Below are 25,007 nucleotides of genomic sequence, written 5' to 3'. Positions count from 1 at the left end.
TCAATGGATGAGTGAAATGTTCTGAAACTTGTAGGGCTTACAGTGGTAAATGTGTCCTACAAGTGTAGCAAGTTAAATTCTAATAGCCATAAAAATGATAGAGAAACAAACCCTGAAAGTGTTCCCATTGGCACAAACAGGCAGATTAACAAAACAAAATACAGTAGAGTCTCACTTATCCAAGCTAAATGGGCCGGCAGAACCTTGGATAAGCGAATATCTTGGATAATAAGGAGGGATTAAGGAAAAGCCTATTAAACATCAAATTAGGTTATGATTTTGCAAATTAAGCACCAAAACATCATGTTATACAACAAATTTGACAGAAAAAGTAGTTCAACATGCAGTAATGTTATGTTGTAACTACTGTATTTACGAATTTAGCACCAAAATATCACTATATATTGAAAACATTGACTACAAAAATGGTATGGATAATCCAGAATCTTGGATAAGAGAGGGTTGGATGAGTGAGACTCTCCTGTATTAACAAATTTTTGGTGTTTGAATTCAAAACAGAACGCACCCCTCAAGATGGTTTAGGAACATCTATGAAATAAAACAGGAGGCATACTAAATTCATATTTCAAAACAAAATGGATTTCTAGTGTTTTGCACACTTCTACTATATAGCCATTCTATGCTTTGCAGGGGATTCCCATAGTCCAATCACAGTTATGACATCAATGCTGAGATTCAGAGATATGCTCCCTGGGTCTCGGTGATTCTATAATCATTGTACTTCTGGCTATTGGGAGGCAAAAAGGGACTTGTCCAGTATTGTCTACTTGGAATGGCTGAGTCGAGTACAGTAGGTTTAAGGTAGTACAGTAAGTCAGGGAAGCATATATGGATTAGTGCAGCAGTTCTCAAACTGTGGGTTGCGATCTCCTTGGGGGTCAAATGACTCTTTAACTGGGATCGCCAGGTCTGAGCTTGTTTCTTGACCCATTTCCAAAACACACACACATATATACACACAAGTTTCTATTCCAAAGCCACTCACTCTGTGTCCTCATTTTAGGCTTGATTGATTTTAAAGGGAGAGAGAGGAAAAGTTGAACTTCAACTCGATCAGCAGCTCCCTTTTCTGGCTCCCCCCCTCTTTTAAGGGAAGTCCGAGGCCAGGTCTCCCTTCTTTGGGGAGGGGGGAGGAGGTGATCCCAGGCAGCTACTCTGCTGTTGGCCCTGTGGAGCTTTGTCTCTCCTTGGCTAAGCCAGACAGCAAACCAGGCTACTGATGCTATTTAAAACACCCGCTCCAGAGGAAGAGGGAGAGGAAGGAGAGCAGGCGGACAGGTAGATAGCCATGCTGGGAGCCCTGGGGCCCAACACTAGCCCCGGCTCCGCTGCCCCAGCAAGAGCACTTTGGATGCCTCACAAAGATAGTTGACTCTTTCAGGCAGCCACTTCCAAAAAGCTGAAGGAAGGACCCCTTACAATTTCCCTCCCCAGTCTTTCCTATCTCCTTTCCCACCTCAGTTTTCCCCACTTTTCCAGAACCCCTTTCCCACCCAAGTATTTTCTTTTTCTAGTTTTCCCTTTCCTACCCCAGTAGGAAGTAGCAGTACTTTCAGTATCATCTTCAGTAAGTAGGTGACTGATGAGTCTAAACATCTTGGGGATGCTAATGTCAGGTTGCGCATTTCTAGGAAGTTTGTTAAAATGCTGCTTTTTCCAGGCTTCCTGAACCATTTAACATTATACAGGAAGAAGACAAGGAGGGTATGTTGGAAAGTAAGCAAAGGAAAAGTCTGAGTAAGCATTGATAGAAAGGACAAGAAAGACCTTGAAAAAGTAAAAAACAAAACAAAAACAACCCTAAAATACGGCAAATGAAAAGAAAAAGAACAAAAAGGAAAGAGAAAGAATACCAGGGAGGGATATACTAAGGGATTTCTCAGTCAAGCAAAAGTAAGTATGTGTGCTAGTGCAAAGTAAAAGCACAATGCAACATTAATAACCTTTACAATGTACTATGAAAGTACAATACAGAATATGTGTGTGCATACAAGCATGTCCATGCAAAACTTAAAGACAGATGGAAATAAGTAGCACTGTTTTATAGGTTCCACACCAACTAGAATATCTTTATTTTTTTTAAAAAAAATCTTCTATTTAAAATATTCTAGGACCTAGACTTTAAACAACAATAAAAGCATAGTGAGGATAACTTCTCCAACCTCACCAGCTGGCTGTTGTTCTAACTGTCTGATACTCGGTGAATTCCCTTTGCAGTGAGGCTATAAAGCTTCATGTTTTGCAAGGCATCCCTTTGATGTGTTGACAGGTTGTAAGATACTAAACGTAGCTAGTAGGAAAGCTGACAGGGGATTAGGCATAGTTCTTGCCATTGCTATCAAGCTTTCGTGGGAGATTCAAGCTCAGGTATTATTTCTTTTGGGGGGAAAGGTTAGCTACTTGCCACGAAGCAACTAAAGAAAATCCACACACAACCATTCATTCCACAGTTCCTTTATAGCTGTTGTGAAGGGTGGACAACAGTAAACCCACACTTTCCCCACAGTGCATTTATGAAAGGTCTTTAGACACCTACTAATAGAAGCCTTCTTTTTCCATCCATGTTATTTTATTTATAATACAGTATTGCAAAGTTCTAGAGATATGTGTGTGGGGTTACACATGGTCGTTGGCCCTGACTAGAGTTGAATGTTGTCTTACCATTCATCAATTCATTCAGTGGGATGAGCCAATAAGATTCCAGCCATAGTTTTTAAGGAAAAAAGTTTCCTTCAATGAAATGGCTACATTGACATCTACAAGTTGGTGTCTCCACACTCTTCTAACTGCTATATCCTAAGAAACAAGAACTAGGCTAAAGCCAAAAGGTCAGGAGATATACAGGCAGTGCCCAAATTATGAACAAGATAGGCTCTGTAGGTTTGTTCTTAAGTTTTTTTTCCCGTGTCAGGAGCGACTTGAGAAACTGCAAGTCGCTTCTGGTGTGAGAGAATTGGCCATCTGCAAGGGGGTTGCCCAGGGAACGCCCGGATGCTTTGATGTTTTTACCATCCTTGTGGGAGGCTTCTCTCATGTCCCCGCATGGAGCTGGAGCTGATAGAGGGAGCTCATCTGTGCTACCCCGGGTGGGATTCGAACAAGGCAGCCTTCAGGTCAGCAACCCAACCTTCAAGTCACAAGCCGTTAATCCACTACGTCACCAGGGGCTCCTAACCTTGTTGGTTTACATGGCTAAGGCATAATTTGATCCCTAGTCTCACGGCTCAGTGCTCAAGTCTCTAGAACAATATGGGCTTGCATCTATTCATGTATAAAGTTATAGGTATAGTGGAACTGTTGTTGTGCTCTAACTATAATGCTACTTCATCTGCATTGCTGTGCAGAGTTCAGCTCAGCATAGTATAAGAATATAGTCTCTGAGGACCTCACCAGACAGGGCTTGGGAAGCATCCTAGGATGCTTCCTTGCCAGTCCAGCAGTGGATGGACATGCTGCCCATCCCACAATTTCGTTGAACTTTTGGCAGTGGCTTCACACACAATTGGAGTGGAAGTGTTGTATGATGCTCCCCTCCCAACATGGGAGCCTACCCCAAGGATCCTCGCCGCTTGGGCAACACTTCCCATGTGTGATGGGGAAGCATCGCCATGAAGCAGTGGCATGCGGGGTAAAGATTTGTCCTGCTGCTCCTCTGTTTCTTCAGCGAAGTGGGAAACTTCACTTGGCTTATGTGATAATGTCTACTGCATGCCTGAGGCTTATAAAATGAATTATACTTTGTACAGTTGGATAACATGTCTTACACTTTCTCCTCTCTTATCATTTTCATGCAGAGAGAAACAGAATGGTGGTTCTGTGTGGTGGCTGAAGAGTTTTAAGAGTTCTAGCTCCAAAAAGTAACTTTCCCAAGTATTCCCAAGCAGTCTCTTCCTGTAGTTAATGGGCTTATGTGTATGTAGGTACTCTAGTCCCTCGCCCCCATAAAAAACTTGGAAATTAAATCCACCTTAGTGCTGCACTATATTAGACCAATGCTAGATTCATCATTAAACTGTACCCCACTCTAGATAATGATTAACATACCCAGAGTGTAATCTGACAGCAAAAAAATTTCTTCAACCCAATTAGAGTCAGAGAGGAAAATTATAAAAGAGGAAGGAAAGCCTGTGGCCAAATACTGCTGCTATTGTTTGTGTACCTGAGAAGAAGCTTGAATATTAATGTCCTAGATTTGAGAGACTATGACAAGCTTCTTTTATTGTGAAATTCATGAGCTATATTTCACTTGACAGTAATTCACAGTTTTCCTACTGGCTAAATATTTTGTATACCAAGCTAAATGCACTGAGATGCTATTCAAGCATATCATGATTCTGCTGTATTCATTTGGGATTTTTCTGTCATAATAGATGACTGAAGCAAAAGGCAGAACCTGTAAGCTGGGGACATCAAATACATAAGCAAATGACAGAAGGAACATGGACTAATTTGATGGCAAAGAGAAATAACAACATTGAGTTGGGTTCAGGCTAAACTCTTACTTTGAACAGCTTGAATGGATTCCTTTGAAATCATTGTGAAAAGTTAGTCATGATTAATCTCTGTCCTGTTGAATTATGTTAACCAAGTCTGGATTCAGTTCAGCATTACTTCGCCTTCATATTGTGTTTCAGTCAATTTGAAGGACCTTGTGTCAATGACAGGTGGTGTCTTCCATGGCAGTGACTGAGATTAACCCATTCCAAATTCTCATGTGACCTTAAACAGAGCTATGCAAGGTGCTGAACTCTATTACCAAAACAGTTTCCCTACCTAGGTATGTCCTTTAAACTTCAGGTGAAAAATTAGAGCAGGTTCCACAGGGCTACATTCTGTCCTCCATGCTGATTGACATATACATGGAATTGCTGGGAAAGGTCATTCAGAGTTTTGAGGTGCAGAGGCATCTTTATATAGATAACACCCAGTACTATTACTTCTTTCCAACTAAAGCCAAGGAAGTTGTCTTCATCCTAAACCAATGCTTGTTGTCAGTAATGGACTGGATGAAGTCAAGGAAACTGAAACTTAATCCAGGATGGGGTTACATTCCACATGAAGACATAGGTCCACTTTGGGGATACTTCTGGACTCGGAATTGAACTTGTAGGCCTAAGTTTCTGTAGTGGCCAGGAGTGACTTTGCACACCTAAATTTTGTGTGTCAACTGTGCCCATTTCTGGAGAAATCAGATCTAACCATGGGTTTACATGCCTTAGTTATATACTGTTTTGTTTACTGCAACATATTATACTTGGGGCTACATTTGAAGAGTGTTCAGGAACTTTGGCTGGTCCAAAGACCTGTGGCTAAATTGTTAATCAAGGCTGGCTACAAGGAGTTCACAACTCCCTTGTCCTAATAGCTCTCATGGCTGCCAGTGTTGGGTATGACCTAAAAAGCTCTATATGGCTTAGGTCCAGGTAATTGACAGAGGGTCTTCTTGGTGGCTGCCCCATAACTTTGAATTCCCTTGCCCAAGGAGGCCACATGGGCCCCTTCCCTGCTATCCTTCTGGTAGCAGTCTAAAACTTTTCTGTTCAGGCAGGAGTCAAGAGAGTGATGCCTTATATTTTAAGAATTTTAACTGTTTTTAATGTTTCAAGTGCTTTTAGCAATCTATATGTTTAATCCTATTTCAATATTCATATGTGGGAGATTTTAAATTGTATTCTTAATTGTTGTGACATGGTTTGCATTTCAATGACGATGACGACGACGACGACGACGATGATATGGGGCCGGGCTGTGGCGCAGGCTGTTTAGCAGCCAGCTGCAATAAATCACTCTGACCAATAGGTCATGAGTTCGAGGCCAGCCCGTGTTGGGGTGTGCACCTGACAATTAAAATAAAATATAGCCCCTGCTTGTTGTTGACCTAAGCAACCTGAAAGATAGTTGCATCTATCAAGTAGGAAATTTAGGTACCACTTATATGTGGAGAGGCTAATTTACGACACCATAAAAATCACCCAGCCACCGTTGGAATGAGGAAGTGCCGTAGCAATGGATGATGAAGCAGCTGCTCCCCCTGTGGCCGGAATCAAGCATACCCTCAGGAAGCTGGAAGCTGGAGGTTTAAATTGCCTCTGCATCTGTCTCTGTTCTATGTTATATGGCATTGAATGTTTGCCTTATATGTGTCAATGTGATCTGCCCTGAGTCCCCTTCGGGGTGAGAAGGGCGGAATATAAATACTTTAAATAATAAAATAATAATGGTATAAAATCTAGGCAAATATAACATTTCCTTACTTCATATCCTCCTTTGTTTACCTTGCTTCTCCCATATAACTCATCTCTCCATTTGTGATTCCCTTGTGATTTCCCTTCCAACTTTTCTGTTGTCGTATTCAGACATATTGATTGCAGAAATGTATCCTTGTTTTGCTTTGCTTATTAAACACAGTATTACACCAAGCATATAGACAAGTGTCACCATTATTTGTACTGTGGTAAATTTATCACAACATATGAAATAATAGAACAAGAAAGAGCAGACTTAACTGTGTCCTACCTACCTCAACAAACCTGACACCTAATTTAGTGACTATTATTACACCTCTTACATATAACACTAAAAATCAGCATGTCAGAAGTTTTAGAAATATATTATGTAACCTGAGTGGCAAGGTCATGGCAATATTTGTACTCCTCAAAGCTATTGGTAAATTATACTGTTGCACTTAATAATATCTGGAATCTGCATTTGGTTGCCTGCAGAATACTTCAGTACAATTACAGTTGTTGCTGTTTTTTCTGTTTCGGTATGGAAGGGCCCCAAACAGGATTTATTGATCAAAACAGGGCCTTGAAGCCCCTTTTAGAAAACATTTGGGATGGAGGTTCCTTCAACCTCCTTGGGAACATTGGCTTAATAGTGGATTGCTCTTATGTTTCTTTGATTTACAAAGCTGCAGCATTTATAACTATAAGATGTTCATGTTATGTGCTGTTCCAAATTCATTTCTACAAGTTGCAAAAGATCACTGTCAAAGAATCCAACTGTTAGACAATCTTTTTAAATTGTCAAGGGGATACTAGTTGACCACTGCCCTTACCTTGTGAATGCCTGCCTGGGATTCCTGCACATTATTTTCAGACCCATTACTTCGGTTAATCATCTGCCAGAGTTTGGAATACATGTTGTTCTTCTCAAAAGGATTCATCCCTTTCACCCGAACATGTTCGTAGACTGCAGAGTCCAAAACGGTGCCATAAGGAATATCAGTCTGTCTGGAAAGATCCTGTAAAGATCTTAAATATTGGTGGAGATAAAACAAAACAAAAAAACAAGAGACATGAATCCTCATATTCAAAGGACAAGTAAAGAGCAACATGTATGATCACAGCTGTCAAGTCATTTTTTAAAAGGAGATTACATTTTTCATCCATAGCCCACTTTAAAACTCCAAGATCTCCCAAGGTGATTCACAACTACAAATGATGAAAGCAATAATCACCAAGGGAGAAGATAGTACTAAAAGTATTTTTCTTTGTTAAGTGTATTTCATGCCTTTCCCATCAAATAATGCTGAAGGAATTATTATCTTCTGAACTTTATACTTGGCGACTAAATGGGAGGCACTTAAATTGGATGGAACTACTTTTTTCTGAGGCCTCTGACAGTGATAAATAACACTAAACAAGCAATGTAGGTGCCAGATTGTTTGACATTTCTGACTTCCATAGCAAGTACTTAGCTGTACGTAGGGTGTGGGCTAGAGCTCTGCAGTAGAATATTCCTCACCAAACTACAAACCCCAGAGTTCTGTAAGGTGGAGTCATGACAGTTAAAGTGGCACAGCACTATTGCAACTGTTTGGTGCAGACACAGCCCTTTCAAATATCTCACTTATTTTGATATAAGAGAACCTCTAGAAGGAAGAACCAAGCAAGGACAACAGTGCTATATGTATCACCAACCTTGCTTGATCACTATTTGTGGAAATTTTAAACAAATCAGACTGAACAAGGTGTGTGAACAAATGCCACACAAAGATATTATAACATAAGGAGATTTCTGACTTCATAGCACCAGCTCACCACTTCATCACATGAGGCTTTTTAAAGCATCTTACAACACTTCCCCACCAATCCATGATGGATGGGCAAGCTGCCCATCACACAACATTGCTGGACTTCCAGCGGAGTGGAAATGTCCTAGGAAGTTTTCTTCCAAACATGGGAGCCTGCCCGTGTTATGCTGATTCTAATGGAGTTGGAATGGATTTGTGCTGCTTCAGTGATGCTTCTCCTGTGTGATGGGGAAAACATTGCTGTACAGGGTGACAATATTGGCCCCTCATCTCTGCTGTTTCATCATGGAGGCAGGCAAAACAGCACGGGGAGGAGTCCCCCCTGTGATGAAGTCCTCTGTCAACTAGGGATTTCAAGACTTTAATGAGATCACCATGCCAATTTGCCAGCCTCTGTGGTGAATCGGTGGGGCAGTGGGGCAATCCTGCCTCCCTGCGCAATGCCCAGCTGGCAGTGACACTTCCCCATCATACATGGGGAAGCGTTGTCACATGGCTTGTCCTCACTGTAGCTTCATCATTCCAAATGGAACATGGAAAGACTCCTATGTTGGGGGCGCCGCCATGGTGCCACTCCAGTCAAGCAACTGAGCCTCGCTGGAAGTGAGGCTACATTGTGTGATGGGCGGTGTGGGCTCTGTCACTCAACTAGGGTGGCAGGGTCCTAGGACACTAAATGTTTATTGTTTGATGAGTTCACAAATTTGCCAAGTGAAAAAAGTACTCCAGATCTTTTAATAATTGTGCAGAGAATAAAGTTTTAGAAGTTGAAGTATGTGATAACCAAGATCTTCTCAAAATTCCTCTTCTACACAACTATTAATGGTTCAGATTTTTGTTTTGTTTTTCATTTGGCAATCCTAAAAAGCAATCAATGATGGATTGGGCAAGTATAAGTAATACTATCCCAGACATCCACACAGTGTGAGTCAGATGAAACTTAGACCTACACCAGACTTCTAAGATTTCAGCTTATACAGTTGTATGTATGCTTTGAATGTGATTTCCTGCTACTTGCCAGGGGGTTGGACTGGATGGCCCATGAAGTCTCTTCCAACTCTACTATTCTATGATTCTATCATTCTATGATTCTCATTAGGGCTGAACTCAGTACAAAGCAATGCCTAGAATATGTCACATTTGCAACCAAATTAAGGAGACATATTTATTTACACGGTAAACTTTAAAAAATTCAGAGCAATATTAAAAATAACAAAATATTCATATCAAGTTCATTTTACTAAACAACACCAAAGAACAGATTATTCATAGAATCCAATGTTCTACAAATCCAAGCAAATTACAGCACACAAATTACAGTACACGTCAGGCAATTGCAAGCAGTGAAGAAACAAGAAGGGGCAAAAGCTATTTTAATACCTCTAGAAGCTATGATGGGTCCAATAATCATGGTGCATGAAGGCCAGGACTTTTGTACTGATCTTTTCTCTTCTGTTGAGAGGACAAAGCTACATGTGCTATGTGGCCTTTTCCCACTCAAATATAAGTGTGCTCTTTAAAGGGTAGTGCTAAAGAGAACTGTTCAATGAAGTTCATTTTGGTAGAAGCACCCTCTTGGCTTTTGTTTCAGGCAGCAAAATGTCTTGGGCTAGTTTTGTTGTTCTGAGATCTTTTTCTATCTATCAACAACCATTTATTCCCCCCCGCAGAAATGAACAAATTGCAATCTTAATATATGGGGTTTTGAAATAACATCCATTTCAAATCAAGTTTCTGATGGTCCCTAAAAGTCATGATAACTGATGTAGACCACTTGTGGACCACTTAACTGTTCCTTTAGTTTTTCTAATGATATTTATTAAACTTTTGGAAAGACTGCTGCAATCCAACACCTAGGTGCCATTAAGACTTTATGTTAAGTGCACAAATCTAAAGGATGACACTCAAGGACATCCAGGGTCTGGGTATGCTCAATTATTTTTGAAAAGCTAACAGCAAGTTATGAAATGCTTATAATAGGCTGGAAAATGTTGGCACATCCTTAGTAAATGCCACAGACTTCAATGGTAATCTAGTATACTATATCCACACATGTTTGGTCCCTAACTTGAGAATGTGTATTCTGTCACAGAATGTCATCTCGAGACAATTGCTCACTCTTGGCCTAATCTGCGCAACCTGCAGTGTGAATAGACTGTAATATAAAATCATATACTTTGAAGTCCTTGGAGAAAGGTCATAGCACAAATATATATTTTTCTTTATATACCAATCTGGTATATAAATTGGATGCTCATGGACATGACATAGTGCATTTGCCATTTCTTGTTCCCAACCTGCAGCTAAGAGACACGCTACTTCTAATCAGGAAGCTCTGATGGGATCATCATGGCTAATACCTAGAAATATATTCCATGAATTTGTTTATTGTTTCCCAATGCTTCATCTTTGTTGTCTTTGTTGATGGGCAAGAGATGCAGAATGGTATACTTTTGGTGGTATATACAGGAAGCAAAAACAATAGTATTTGGGGCTTTATTCTTTAATCTACCATAAATAACTGGTGAACTTAGGCCATCCAAACAAATGGACTTCATCCATTTGCAGGAATGACTTAGTTATCCCCGTGTAGAACAACTCCTAGCCACCTTACCCGGACTGCCCAATGCTAAGAGATCCAAAGACAGACCACTCTTATTTAGAGATTGACTTGAATTTACTAGAGATAAGGACAGTACATCTCACTTTTCCTTCTGTACGATTATGACCTAATAAATGATTCTGCAATAGTGACAGTGGGACAACTGCCCTGAGGGAATATTTTCTTGGACCTTAAGTTATAAACAGTCATCTATAGCTGCTCCAGAATGAAACCAGAAGGCCACATCTGGTTTCATGTTAAGCCTATATGTATTTTAGGGGATTTGGAGGGGTGAGAAAAACCCATCCTGTAATTTTGCAGCTTTTAATGCTTTGAGAGCATTTTAGTTCTTTTTTTTGTGGGGTCTAAGGGACCTGGGGACTTCAGGGACCAAAAGTAAGCCTGGGTTTGTACTATACCTACCTGTGATCTACATTACCATCAATGGCAATTTGTCCCTAAGCCAAATTAAATTTCTAGGGCAATGGCAAAAAGTGGGTAGCTTTTACTGGCTTTTACCTACTAGATTTCAGACAGACAGAAAAAAATGTCCACTTAAACACAATATTGGATCCTTTGAATCGGGTATTTTCTTTCCCTGTTACAATATTGATAAATAAATGCTGAAACTTTTATGTGCCTTTCCTGTATTCTTGATTTGGTGAGCAGGGCTTCTTTTTTTGGCATTGGCCAAGGTGGGATCTAGTAACCCTCTTCACAATGGCTTTACCCAGATTATGTAATGGTTGCCAAGTAGTACTGACTGCAGGCTGCTGCTAGCAACATCACCTTCCTGGGATTTTATGTAAACCTGTGGGTGAGGTGGGGTACACATATCATCAGCATTAAATAAGATCTTGGCCTTAGGGTGGATCTACACTGCCCTATATCCCAGAATCTGATCCCAGATTATCTGATTTGAACTGGATTATACGAATCTACACTGCCAGATAATCTGGGGTAACCTGATAATCTAGGATCAGATTCTGGGATATAAGGCAATGTAGTGTTTCACTTGCATTGATACATGCTGTAAAAAAGGTATTGCAATTTGTAATTTCAAGTTTCCACACTATCTCTCAATCAGTTTGTGCATCTCCTGACAGTACTTTTTGCAACATCCCATCATATACTGCAACCCATTGTAATTGCAAGGGCACTTCCCATGCACATTATGGGAATGGGGTAGGAGAAAGTGAGTCCCCAGTTTCCAATGAGAACACCTTGCAAGTTTTAATCAGCTGCTTACAGGACTCAGTATGGCCATATAATTTGTTAGTACAACAGTCAACACAGCAATTTGTCTACATGGGCTGCTGTTAATAAAACTGATAGGCACAGCAGATGCCACAGAACTATCTGCTGGGACACAAAATGGGAAAATATTTTCCATTTACATCTTAAAAATCTAAAAGTTATTCTTTCATCACTCAGATGAAAAACCAAAGTGGTACCATAAATGATATCCTTTTCTGTTAGTGTGACAGGGAGACTATAAATGAAATATGATTACGACACCTTCAAGACAATCTGAAAAGTGAGAAACTAAAAGAAATACTATGATCCCTTCCACACAGCTATATAACCCAGAATATCATGGTAAAATGATCCACAATATCTGCTTTGAACTGGAATACCTGAGTCCCCACTGCCATATAGCCCAGTTCAAAGCAGATAATGTGGGATTTTATTCAGCTGTGTGGAAGTTGTTGAACAACTTGGCTGACAAAAAGAAGCATTCTATGTTCTTCTTGAAGTCCCACCATGAAAAAGAGAGGCTGACACAGTAGTATGGAAAAATAAAGGGCCATTTATTTCCTTAATTAAACTACCCTATTTACTTGAGTCTAATGCTAACCATTTTTTTTGGCTAAATTACATCACCAAAACTAAGGTGCTCATTGGATTTGTGTAAAACAGTAATCTTAGTGCTGAGCAAAAGCCAAAGGGGAAGCTGCTTCAGGAGCACCTGGAGCACCTATTTGAAGGATGTCATCTGCAATCTGGTGGCTCAATGGCTCAATGTTATGCAATCCTGGGTTTTGTGGTTTGGCGAGGCATTCACATTTTTTGGCAGAGAAGGCTTAAGACCTTGTAAAACCACAGCTCCCATGATTCCATAGCATTGGACCAGGGCAGTTAAAGTGGATTTATTCTACACTGCAGGTTTTCTTTTGCATTGCTTGAAGCTTTGGTGCACTAACACTTTTGTTTTTAAAGATGGAATTCTAACCAGGCCGCAACTGTAATGGCCAAATCACACTTTTTGTTGCTGTGCATCTCATTCCCTGGCTATGGCTCATCTTCTCCTTGTATGTACTAATTATTCTGTCAGTGAGATATGCTACTGTCTCTCATTTTCCTTTTTGTGTTCAGAACTTTGGTTTTGTGTTGCTATAGTAGCTGAAATCATTCCTGAGATCAGGAGCCCAAGTATTATAAATGTCCCAGCATTTCCTTTTTAACAATATCCAAAATTGATTGGGCACTAAAGAGACCTTGGATCCCCCCCTTGGGTGATCAAGTGGATCTCAGCCTTAGAGAAAGGCAAGGACATCTGAATGAATTCTGCCAAGAAAACCTCTTAGGGTGACCTGAGGCTTGCTATGAGTCAGAAAGGACTTAAAGGCACATGACAACAATAGTACAATGTATGTTTGAGGAGAAATGGCAAAAAAATATTGTTAGCCAATAGTGCTGGAGGAGATGTTCAAGGGTGGAGAAATGGTCTTAATGGATAACTGTAGTCATAGAGTAATTTCAGTACCCAGGATAAACAACTAGTAGGTGACACCTTTTGTTTCATGTGGAACAATCAATTGACCTTGCAGATAAATCTCTATTCAATGCTGGATAATGAAAATAATGTCTACCAGGTCTAAGGCAGAAAGCTAGCTCATACAGCACACAATGTTCTCTTTGAGTACTTTGCTACACCTCATGACATCTGCAAAGAGGCCCGCAATTCTTTTCCGAATAAGAAGGCTCCCCCTTCCTCCATGATTATCAACTTACTGGATGGAGTTTTCAATTCGAGTGATTGTCAGAAAAGCTGCTAAATTTGCTGTGTAGGATGAGATGACAATCAAAGCGAAGAGCCACCAGGCACCCATCATCATTCGAGTTGCCAGAGTTGTATAGGGAACCTCTCCTCCTGTTAAGAGAGAAAGTGAAATTGAGAAAAAAAGTATAATTGCATAAAATGCCTTCTTGAGATGCACCACTTTTTCAAGTTCATATCCACCTGAGTCCATTTCTCTAGTACCAAGAATAGCTTCGAAAATAAAACTGATTAGGTTTTATTTTCGAAGCTAATCTTGGTATCGGACAAACTGATTCAGGTGGATTTTATCTATATATAAAATGACAGCCATTAAGAAAATAAACAGAGTATCCTCCATTCCATAAGTTTTACAATGACTTCAGCAGTGTATTTCTGCTGTTTATTTCAAGGCAGGCTCTCTATGTACAGATAGCAGGTTCTGTAGACTCTGTACAAAGCACAGTTCTTAAACATTTAAAGCATTTTAATTTCTTTGATTTTTTTAAAAATTGACTGTAATAAAACTTTGCCTGTGCTCTTCAGTATGTATTTGGTATTAAAACAGATAAGACATATCAATACAAGAATTTCCATATATCTGTAATACACTGCATGGGTGTATCATATAGTGCCATACTATACAATACAGGAGACCCAGCATGGTGAAGTGGGTTGAGAGTTGGACTTGGGTATTGGGTGACCAGGATTTGAAGACAGGCTTGACCATAGAAATTCACTGGCCAAATATCCTTGTGTAAGGCTCACTCTTCACCCTCAAAGGAAAGCAAGGGCAAACTTCTCTGAACAAATTTTGCCAAGAAAACCTTGTGATAAATTCACCTTAGAGTCGCTATAAACCAGAAATGACTTGAAAGCACACAGTGGTACATGCCAGCTACATCCCATTTGAATTACTGTAATGCACTCTACATGAGGCTTCCTTTGAAGGGAATTTGAAAACTTCACCTGCAACCTCATCACATGGGTTGCCGGAATTGCGACACATTGTGGCAAATCATTGGGAGGTGTGGGGAATGTGTTGCGTCATGCCCAGTATTGCCAGCTCAACAGGAAGCCAATTTCTTCGATGTCTGGAAGTGCCTTTAATTATTCATTGAATAACTGTTCCAGCACAGGCAGATTATGTGCAACAAGACAGCTCTAATAGGACTTTAAGACTCAGCAGACATGTTGTTGTTTGCTCTAAACAATCGTGCAAATATATTTATAAGTTGTATCTAATCCACACTTTACAATTCCAACCAGGAATTCCAAATTGTCAAGACTAAAATTCCATTAAAATTGGACTAAAATTGACTGCGTGGCTTCTCCCCACTGTTCCCTGCGCAACACGGGGAGGTAGCATCTAAGTTGGAACATATCTGAGTGACTTTATCTGAAAAATGATGTGCAAACTTACCACATCAAGTTGTCAAATGTTCAGGGGTCTGCTCCCCCTCATGCGGACAAAAGAGATCCTTGACCACGCAAAACAGTTAAAAAGACACATAGCACTTATGGTGATACCTTAACTTAAGAGTTTAATCCATTCTGTGACTGAGATCTTAACTCAAAACACTCTTATCTCAAAGCAAAATTATCAATTGAAATGCTATTAATTTGTGTCCCCCGCCCAATTTTTTGTTACGTGTTTTTAATTAAGAACATGTACTTTATTAATAACAAATAATGTATAAATGCACATTCAGATAGAACAATAAAAAAGAAACATAAACTTTAAAATGGTAAAAGTGCAAAGTTGTGACAAGGAAGCACATCTGAGGCAACAAAATATGTATTGGCCAGTGTAACACCAAAGGAAAATCTGCACGTTAATATGGAAGAATAAAAAGAAAAAGGTCAACTTTAAAATGGTAGAAACACAAAGTTATGGGGCAGAAGCATCATTTTCTTCATACTATACTCATTCCAGCTTTCCTCCTTCTCTTGCTCTCCCTCTCTTCATGAAGCCAAAGATACCAGGAATAAAAACCACACAAAACCAACTAACCCAAAGTTCCTCAAAGAAGACAAGAGCAAGGCGGACAACAATCTTCCAAAGTGGACAAGAGCACGAGGCATGGAGGCTGCTCCCTTGATGCCTTAAAGCCCTGTATTCTCATGCTAGCACTCCCTTTGGTGCTAGCTCTTAACTCAAAATGCTACTCTTATGTCAGAGGAAAACTAGGGCCAAGTGACAGCTTAACTCAAAATGCTCTTAAGTTGAGACACTCTTAAGTAGAGGTTCCACTTTGCTGCATATTCAAAACAGTACACCTATTGCACGCCCTTCTACCCTGGTTTGAAAAGTAGAGGCATGATTGATTAGATACAAAGGTCCTTCTGAAAAGAGCAGAAAAAGCAATAAACGGGTACCTAGGAACACCCCAGAAGAAAGGTCTCTCCTATGTTCTTACCAGATGAATTTGGGAGAGTAGGGGATGAAAAGAAAGCCCTCTATCAAAGTAATAAGACTTGATAGTTTCATAAGGGGGATATGGACTTTCATGGGCTTTCCTTCACCCATGTTTACTATGAGTCTAGAACTGAAGGTATTTCTTTGGTATCAATGAATGTTCTGTTGAACTCCAGCAAGCTCTTTTTATGAATTAATTACAGTGCTTGATATTCATATCAGAAGAATTAAAGTTATATCATTATTCTGAATAATCTCAAGCAATAGTGATCAGACTCAGAGATGCATCTATTTTATCAGGATAAAATACACTAAATTTTGTATGGAGATACCTGTTAGAAAAGTTCAATTAGATATTATTCTGCTCACAAAGAAAATGCAGAGTTAAATATAAAGGGATGCTCATATAGTACTTCATTCTTTTGTCTTTAAAAATAAAACCTTTTATTAATTTGATAAGATCAACCGTAATGTCTCATGTAGTCATGGACAGAACTCCATCTACTTCTGACATACTGTCATTATCGGAAATTAGAATCTCCCAATTCTCTCAGGACATGTTAATTCACCATTATGACTTGGAGAAGATGAAATGTTTAACTTTTGGAAACCTTAGGTCACATCTGTGAATAATTTTTAATGGGATATTTTCATTTTACAGGGGTTTTTCATAATGCCTTTTGAACTTTTTCAATCAAAACCCAAATTAAAATCAAATGGAACTTTTTAAGGCAGGCACACTGAATGAACCCAATAGGGATGATTGTCCCGTTCACCTTCAGGTGTCAATCTTTAAAGTTTGCTGGGAATTAAATTGAAATAGGCGGGGAGGTGGAGAGGAAAACCTGCAATTTCTCAGAAAGTTCACATTCTAATTTTCAAGCTTATGAATAAAACTAAATGCCAATTCCCACTGTTTTTAATTGAGGAAAATTGGCAGGTGGAAGAGGAACAATTGAAAGTCAGCCCCATGCCTTTCATTCACAGATGAGGCTTTCCAATACGAAGCTTTTCAAAGATTGGGGTTGTGCAGAAAGGACTGTGCTGGTTTTCTTCCATGTTAGCAGTGTGTATCCTTTTTTTGGCTAAACTGTTCACATATTGTCAACACATAACAAAACTGAATGGTGCAAAGTCTGAAGCCTTTCATTTCTCTAAAAATTGAATATTGTTTGATGGCTTTGGGATTAGATTAAATTGGGAGGGTGCAAAGTGCTGACCATGAGCATCATGTAAGCCTTGGGTGGCCACTTTGTGGCTCTCGGAAAACTCTTATCAGTTCCCTTAAACCCAGCAACTTCTCTCAATTTTTCAACTTTTTAAAATTTGTTGCCAGAAATGTATGCCTGAAACAATTCATAAAATCTGCCAATGCAAAACATGTGAAAATAATCATGCCTTACACAAGCATGCAAAAAAAAATTAAAACAAACAAAAAATTCTCCACACTGAAATTATCGGACTATGGATAGGGAATGTTTGGACCTATGTTTTCTGGGTTTTTTAATTGATACACTTTATTAGAGTATATATTTTGTTCTATACAGAGAATTGCAGTAGGTAACAGTTTTAAAAATATAAATCAGTAAAACCAAGTTCTAAAAATAAAAGAAAGGATAAATAAGTAAATAAATGGATGGACTGGCAGAATAGTATGTTACACTGGAGCTAGGTTGAAGTCACAGAACAGCATTGTAGGAGACTATAGGGATAGTAAAAGTTCTCTAAGGATTTTGTTACTTTTTTCATAGAAGAAAAAAACTGTAACCTTTTAGCTTGGGATATAAAAAGAAAAATTGTCTTGTTAAATAAGACAAGAACTGGGGAGAAGTTTCTAGCTTCCTAGGTGAGAAGATTGAGATAACTTAAAGGTACTAGGCTTGTCTTTTATTTTATTAGGTATATATTTACACAGACATTCCAAATTATACAATTTTAATTTTATTTTAGTACAGGCAGTCCCCGAGTTACAAACATCTGACTTACAAATGACTTCTAGTTGAGAACAGGGGGGAGACAATAGAAAGTGAGATAAATCTACCCCTTGGAAGGGAAATTTACTTCTGGAAGAGTAATCCTGGGGGAAAAGTGTCTCTACTGAAGCTTTCTCACCAATCCTTGTTTCCAGAACAAGTCTAATTTTTCAAAATCCAATTATCCGTATGCTATTCAAAGCAAATATAAATATATATTTGGCTGGAGTTACATTTTAAAAAATGTGCCCATTCTGACTTACAAATTCAGCTTATGAACAAACCTACAGAACCTATCTTGTTTGTAACTTGGGGGCTTCCTGTACTTCTATATCTTTGTTCTAGCTATTTTGTGATCTCCCTACACATTTTCTCCCGACAGAAGTGCTGAGGCAGTATCACAGTTTTTCTCTTTCGTTCTGATGCCACATTTTAATGAAGCTCTAAATATCTAAAAATACTTGGTTCAGCAAAAATTCTCTATAAAAATGCATCTGTGAGTCAGGAGAGCCTGCTGTTAATCAACAGAACTATGTCTTACATTCTATTAATAGTTGATTATTACTGTAGATTGTCCACAGCATGGAAGAGTACACATTCCTTACATGCTGGACCAGCTTTTTCTCCCATTCCTTCTCTTTCAGGGTAGTTTAACATTTCATTGTCAAAACATATTACAGTTCTTTGTAAAAGTCTTCTCTTCATTGACACTTTCTCTAAATGAGCATTGCAGGAAATTGCAGTCAGCAGCTCCAAGGGAAGACGAAGTTTCTGAAATTGCTACAGTGATGCTATATACCTGTTCCTCCAACTGTCAACTCTATCTCTCTTACTCTTATTACTTTTCTTCTTCATTGCACTTTAGGGATGTAAATTTTGTTCTCGTAGGCAAGAATAAACAATTTAAACATTTCTCTCTCCTTGCTGCCAAAGAGTTGTTGAAAACTATGCAGTTACAAATACTTTGCATTCATCCTATGCCCCCAAAAGAGGAACAAACTTTGACATGGAAAATGGCATGTTTCTTGCACAGAAAAGTGCATTTTCTGCAGAGAAAATATTTCTGTGCAGAAAACAATTTCCTGTCCAGAAGAGGTTTTTTTTTCTACATAGGAAACTTGCTTTCTCTGAAGAAATGAAAAATATTTCCTAATCAGTTATCATTCTTGGCTGTCTAAGATTGTCCTTGTTAGGGTTTCCCAACGATCAAGAAACCACCCTTTTCAACTATCTTTTGTTTTTTTTTAAAAAATCCTTCCATATCTCTTAGCGTATTTTGCAAAAACTGTTAGCAAGAGGTATGATACATATGCTCCAACTATTCTGAATTATCAATAATGTTTTTAATGTTGTTATTTCTATGGATTGCTAGAGCTGATCATTCTTTGTTTTCCTTTGCAGGAAGGTTGAAAGCCGACCATCACTTGTCTATAGCAGACATATACATAATATAAACACATGAATATTCAGATCCTGCCCTTACATTCATAATATGCTATAGGGATATGTTTGCTTAACATGTATGTAAGAACAGCAGCAACTCAGGCAATGTTACTTATTGATTATTATTCGAATGAAGGGGAAATAGTCAGAATAGCTGGGATGGATATTAGTTTTTGGCTGTAAGCCACTATAAACCCACTCCCCTAGTGACACATCAACCTATCATGATAGGCAGAGAGAAGAAACCCTTATGATTCATACCTACAAGGGCTTAATTAAGCACAAGGGAATCTATCCTTTAAAATGTCTTAAGAACTGTGTGTCTTCTGAATTAGGCATTAATTCTTGATAATGTAAGAAAATTCAAGTTTTCTAGCAGTTATTTTCTGTCATGCAAATATCCATGCATATAGGATACTTGACAAAACACTCTGTCAAGTATCCTATATCAGCTAATCAATCAAGTACCATATTTACTTGAGTCAAATGTGTCATCGAATGTAATCTACACCTCAATTTTGAGATGTGTATTACAAAAAAATTCTAAAGGAGGGAGAAGTAGAGCCCTTCCTATATCATCTAATCAGTTAAGTACCATATTTACTTGAGTCTAATGTGCCATCAAATGTATTGCACACCTCAATTTTGAGCTGCATATTACAAAAAAAGAAGATTTTCTAAAGAAGGAGGAAGAAGCGCTTTCTTTGCAAAACGCTTTCTTTGCAAAACGCTTTTGTATCCCAGCTGTTTCGCCTTTGTCTCCCAGTTGGGGGAAGAAAGAGAAATCATTTGGGGATGGAAGGGGTGCATTACTCCATCTCCTAGCCAGAGGATGAAGGAGAAATGGGCTAGGGTGGGAAGGGATGACATTTTTCCTTTGCCTCCCAAGTTGGGGATGAAGGAGAAATGGCTTAGGGAGGGAAGCCACTACTCCATCATCAGGCCGAGGCTGGCAGGTTTGCTAGTCTCAGCCTGACAGAAGGGTATAGGAACCTCTTGGCGTGTAATTGTAACGTGCCATTGAATATAATGCACGTCTCCATTTTGACTTAAAAATTGAGCCAAATAGCTGCATATTATATTAGAGTAAATACGGTAACTTCTTTTGGTTTGATGCCTCTAATTCTAGTGAAAATGTCATTCACTCCTGTTCCAATGACAAACGGAATAGACCCCCTTCTTCTCCATACTCCTCTCACAGTTGTAGGTTTGGGAGAGGGTTATGATCATAGCAAAAGTGTCAAATAATGACTATGTATTGATCATGAATATGAAAAAGTTATGTAAGAGTGCATCTAGACATCTGTTTGTATTCCTGTCCATTATTTAGTAATCATTTCACCATAAAGCCAAACAGGAATCTGGCCTTTGTATCTAGGATTATCTCTTCTGCTAACAGCTCCATAGATCTAACATGGAATGATCTTCTTTTCAACATATGTCATAGATTTAATGTACTGGTACAGTATTGTACCAAGATGTGAATTGTCAAACAACATCAGAGTGTGGTCAAGATGGCAAAAAGCATTACTAAGGAAGAACTCCCAAGCTAAGAAAGACTGCAGTGCTTTCCTTTTGCTGAGCCTACTAGGAAAAACATGTTTCTGCCCCTCTTCTCTTCTTCCTCCAGCCGAGTTAATAGAAAGACAACTATTTTTCCATTTTGAAACCAGTCTTCAGGAACCAAAGTAAGCTGAGGATGAATGGCAAAAGTGGGGGGAGAAGATAGAATCAGGACATCTCAAAATTAGTTGAAAAGGGGAGACAGCAATTGTCACAATTCAGATGAATTACGACAATTGAAGGGTATTCAGTTTCTGAGCTACCAAGCAATATGATAGGAAATAGGTGTATGATTATGTTGCTTTCTGACAAACCTTTCCTGTTCCTATGTCTTCTGAAAGACATGTTTCCTAATTTTCCCAGGACAGAATTATTATAAAGGAAAACTCAAAAAATTCCATTGCTGATCAAGTTCGACTTTGTGCTTTAACTCCGCATATTTAACTGGCAGTTATATGAAGAAACAAAACACATTATTTGGACATTTGACATATGCATTTTATTAGCATAATTCTTTAACAGTTATTTTTCCTACCTACACTACAGAACATTTCAATTGTCAACCAGCTTACCCAACTTCTGGTTGTATTCCCATTGTTTGCAAGAAAAATAATGAGAACACCAATTATTTCCCTAGAACAATCTCCACTGGAACAAATATATAGGATCTATAGACAAGCATTACTTTTTTCAAATTTTTTTTTGGCCTGGCTTGATCAATGTGTGTTTTCCTTAAAAAAAAAAAACCCTGCATGGATAAAGAATCTTGGAGACAGATGCTTTGCATTTCATATGGGTGACAACCAGTAAGAAGGGAAAAAAGAGGAAGATAAAACTATATGCAAGAAAAATGTGATGTGCTGATATTTTGTAATAAAATAACTGATCTCATTAAGTATTTTACTCACCTGAATGTTTTTCCTCCTAGGGAACCTTGAGGAAATTTCTTAAGGCAGGACACAGTTCTAAAAGGAACTGACCTGAACCGTATTTGCTAGATGTAAATAATATGGACCCGAATGACTTCAGATGTCAAATTTCTCAGAATCTTGTGATATACTTTTGGCTCCAAAAAAATCACAAGATGTACATGTAAAGCTAAATGTAGACATACACACACATGCATGCAAACAAACACACACAAATTAAAAACACATTTGGTCTGTATAATTGTAAAAGACAACCAAATGTCAGAAAACATAGATGTTATCAAATGAGGCTGATAGAGTACATCTTTTCATTGATGGGAAAAACCTATTACTATTCTTCCGCCACTCTTCCTTGCGTGATAATGTCCTTCCACTGAAATCCTGATATTGCAAAGTGGATGAAGGACTTGTGATAATGCTCAAATTACACAACTACACAGTTGTAGCAAAATGTGTGAGGAGATGAAAAATCAGAGAAAAAAACAGGTTACATGCACTGAGTAGGGTAAACACTGATAGGAAGTTAAGCTGTGAGAGGGAATTTATATCAACAAAGTCCCAGCATTGTGCAATTATATAGCAAGTTATTAACGTGGTCATTCCCATAATGTTATACGTCTTCACTTGCTTAAACAACACAACTGTAATGAGGGAACAGGCTTAGAGTGCCCCCTCCCTATTAGTCTATATTAAACAAACAAACAAACAAACAAACAAACACATGCTAGGCTTTTTTGGGCATGATGCTTGCAATTTAGCCCTATTTGCACCAGTTCTTGCTATCCTGTACTAGAATCTTATTTCTTCATTGTTTTAGGCTCATTCAAAAGAGGAATTGATGCAATTGCTCTAATTACCAGTTTTGAAGCCTTCCTCTTTCATGTGTGACATTTTGGTTCAAGAAATGGCATTAGCTTTGATATTGGCTGAAGTACTCAGCTTCACTTGGCTTACAAATCAATTAGCTCCTTCAGGGGCAAAATATAGCTTGAAATTGTGACCAATGCTTTCACCAAAACAACAAAGAATGTAAAAGTGGTAATAGCACATAAAAACAAAGCCACATTTAAGAAGGCTTCAATTTCCAGTTTCAAGGTATGAACCCTGGAGGAAAATGACAAGTACCGGTAGATTAAATATGCTCACAAAATAAAGCATCTGGCATCCTCAGCTAAACACATGCCTGGGGGAATTTCCCTTCTTTACTGAATTCAAGCACCTGAAATTCATTCTTTTATTACAGGAGTCTAAGGCTGTATTTTCTGAGTTTTAGAAACATGGTTTGGGCTGTTGTGTGTTTATCTATATTTCAGTCCAAAGCTTTCTTTGTAGATGTTGTTCAGAGCACTTAAGAGAGAGAGATGAATGAGTCTCCAGGCTGACACACAGCAAAAAGTTATTTTTACTCAAAAGAACATTAACTTTACCTTTTACCCTAGAAACTTCTCTTTGCTGCTTTCTTATATTGACCCAACATATACACCGCTGGTAGCTTAGTGAACAATTCAAGCATGTTCTTTAAATTCTTAAACTGTAAGTGCAAAGCTGGAATCTGGAAATGAGTAAGTGGTCTTACATAGGAATATTTTAAAACTTAATTTTTACACATTTCTACAAATTATGGTTAATTGGATCATGTCTAATGGCAACAATAATTCATGTCCTCTATTCTAATATAAGTCTTGGATGACAAATGAAGAAACACATGCTTCCTTTTCTCTCTGTATGAATACACACATGTATGTATCCATTTGTCCTCTCAAGGATTTTCCATGTCATTGTAGTGACGAAGCCTTCACACCTATCTCTGTAGCTTGGGATACAATTTTCTGCGCTAGGGTTTTTCATGTTTTTTTAATTGAAAAAAGTTACATTAAAAGTTTAAAAAGAGAAGAAAATAGCAACAAAAATGCCAAGAAAAAGAAAGAAAACAGAAACATCAAGTGGAAGAAAAAGAGAATAGAAAAAGAAAAGGAAAAAGAAAAGTAGTTGATTTCTAATCTATAGTATCTATATTCAGCTACAAATAATAACAATATCCTTCGGGTTACTTAGGCTGGATCTACACTGATCCCAGATTATTTGCTTATTCCAGATTAACTGGCTGTGTAGGCTAAAATAATCCAGTTCAAAGCAGATCATCTGGGATCAGATCCTGGGATTTAGGGTAGTGTAGATCCAGCCTTAGTGTTGACTCTTTTATTGAGCACAAACACTTTTCAGATTAGTTTTCAAAATTTAAAATTGACAAATCCTTTCCTTCTTCATGCAAAAAGTAAATAAAAGGCTTCTAATCAATCAAATTTCTCCCAGTGTATCTTCTTTTAATAAGCAGGTTAATTTATCCATCTTGGCCAGGTCCATCATTTTTACCATCCAATCTTCTATTGCTGCTGTTGTAGAGTTCTTCCACTTCTGCATGTAAACCAATATAGCTGCTGTGATCATACATTGCAATTATCTGTCATAGTCATTTATATCAGTCAGTGATTGGGATACAATTTACCATGCTACAATGAATCCTGTTGTGGACATTTGCAAAACTGAAAGGTTTCTAAACCATATGTGTCAAATGCAAGGCTTGCAGACGACTGACAGCAATGGCTCCCAAAGTGACCCATTTAAGATGGAATCAGGTGTCAAACAGGGGGTGCAGTATTGCCCCAACATTATTTTCCATCTTCATTGCTATGATTCCACACCTTGTTGACAGAACGCATTCCACCAGCTCTTTAACCTCAGCAAGCTGAAAGCTAAAAGTAAGGTCATAACTTCTGTTATAGAACTCCAATATACTGATGATAATGTAGTCTGTGCTTATTCAGAGAAAGACCTACAAAAACCTCAAACACTTTTATAGAAGCATACAAAAAGCTTGGCCTCTCACTTAACATTGAAAAAAAACCCAAACTCCTCTACTAACAGGCACCAACCAATCCTTCTGCAATGCCAGCAATAAAGATTAATGGCGTAACACTA

General features: G+C 38.5%; 1 protein-coding gene across 4 annotated transcripts in view; it reads right to left on the bottom strand.

Annotated features, from left to right (window-relative positions):
• Positions 1–25,007, bottom strand: part of grid2 (glutamate ionotropic receptor delta type subunit 2) — a 1,070,019-nt gene that overhangs the window by 143,742 nt on the left and 901,270 nt on the right. For all 4 annotated transcript variants that reach the window (XR_010007023.1, XM_062983639.1, XM_062983641.1 and 1 more), the window contains exons 12-13: positions 13,677–13,815; positions 7,082–7,277 (exon numbers count right to left, since the gene is read on the bottom strand). Coding sequence is in view for 3 of the 4 variants with exons in the window: in XM_062983639.1 (XP_062839709.1) it covers positions 7,082–7,277; positions 13,677–13,815 (335 nt within the window). In the remaining variant the exon portion in view is untranslated. The remainder of the gene's footprint in view (positions 1–7,081; positions 7,278–13,676; positions 13,816–25,007) is intronic.

The sequence above is a fragment of the Anolis carolinensis genome, chromosome 5 (genome assembly GCF_035594765.1).
Source record: "Anolis carolinensis isolate JA03-04 chromosome 5, rAnoCar3.1.pri, whole genome shotgun sequence".
Classification (NCBI taxonomy): Eukaryota; Metazoa; Chordata; class Lepidosauria; order Squamata; family Dactyloidae; genus Anolis; species Anolis carolinensis.
This window is presented reverse-complemented; position numbering and strand designations above follow the sequence as displayed.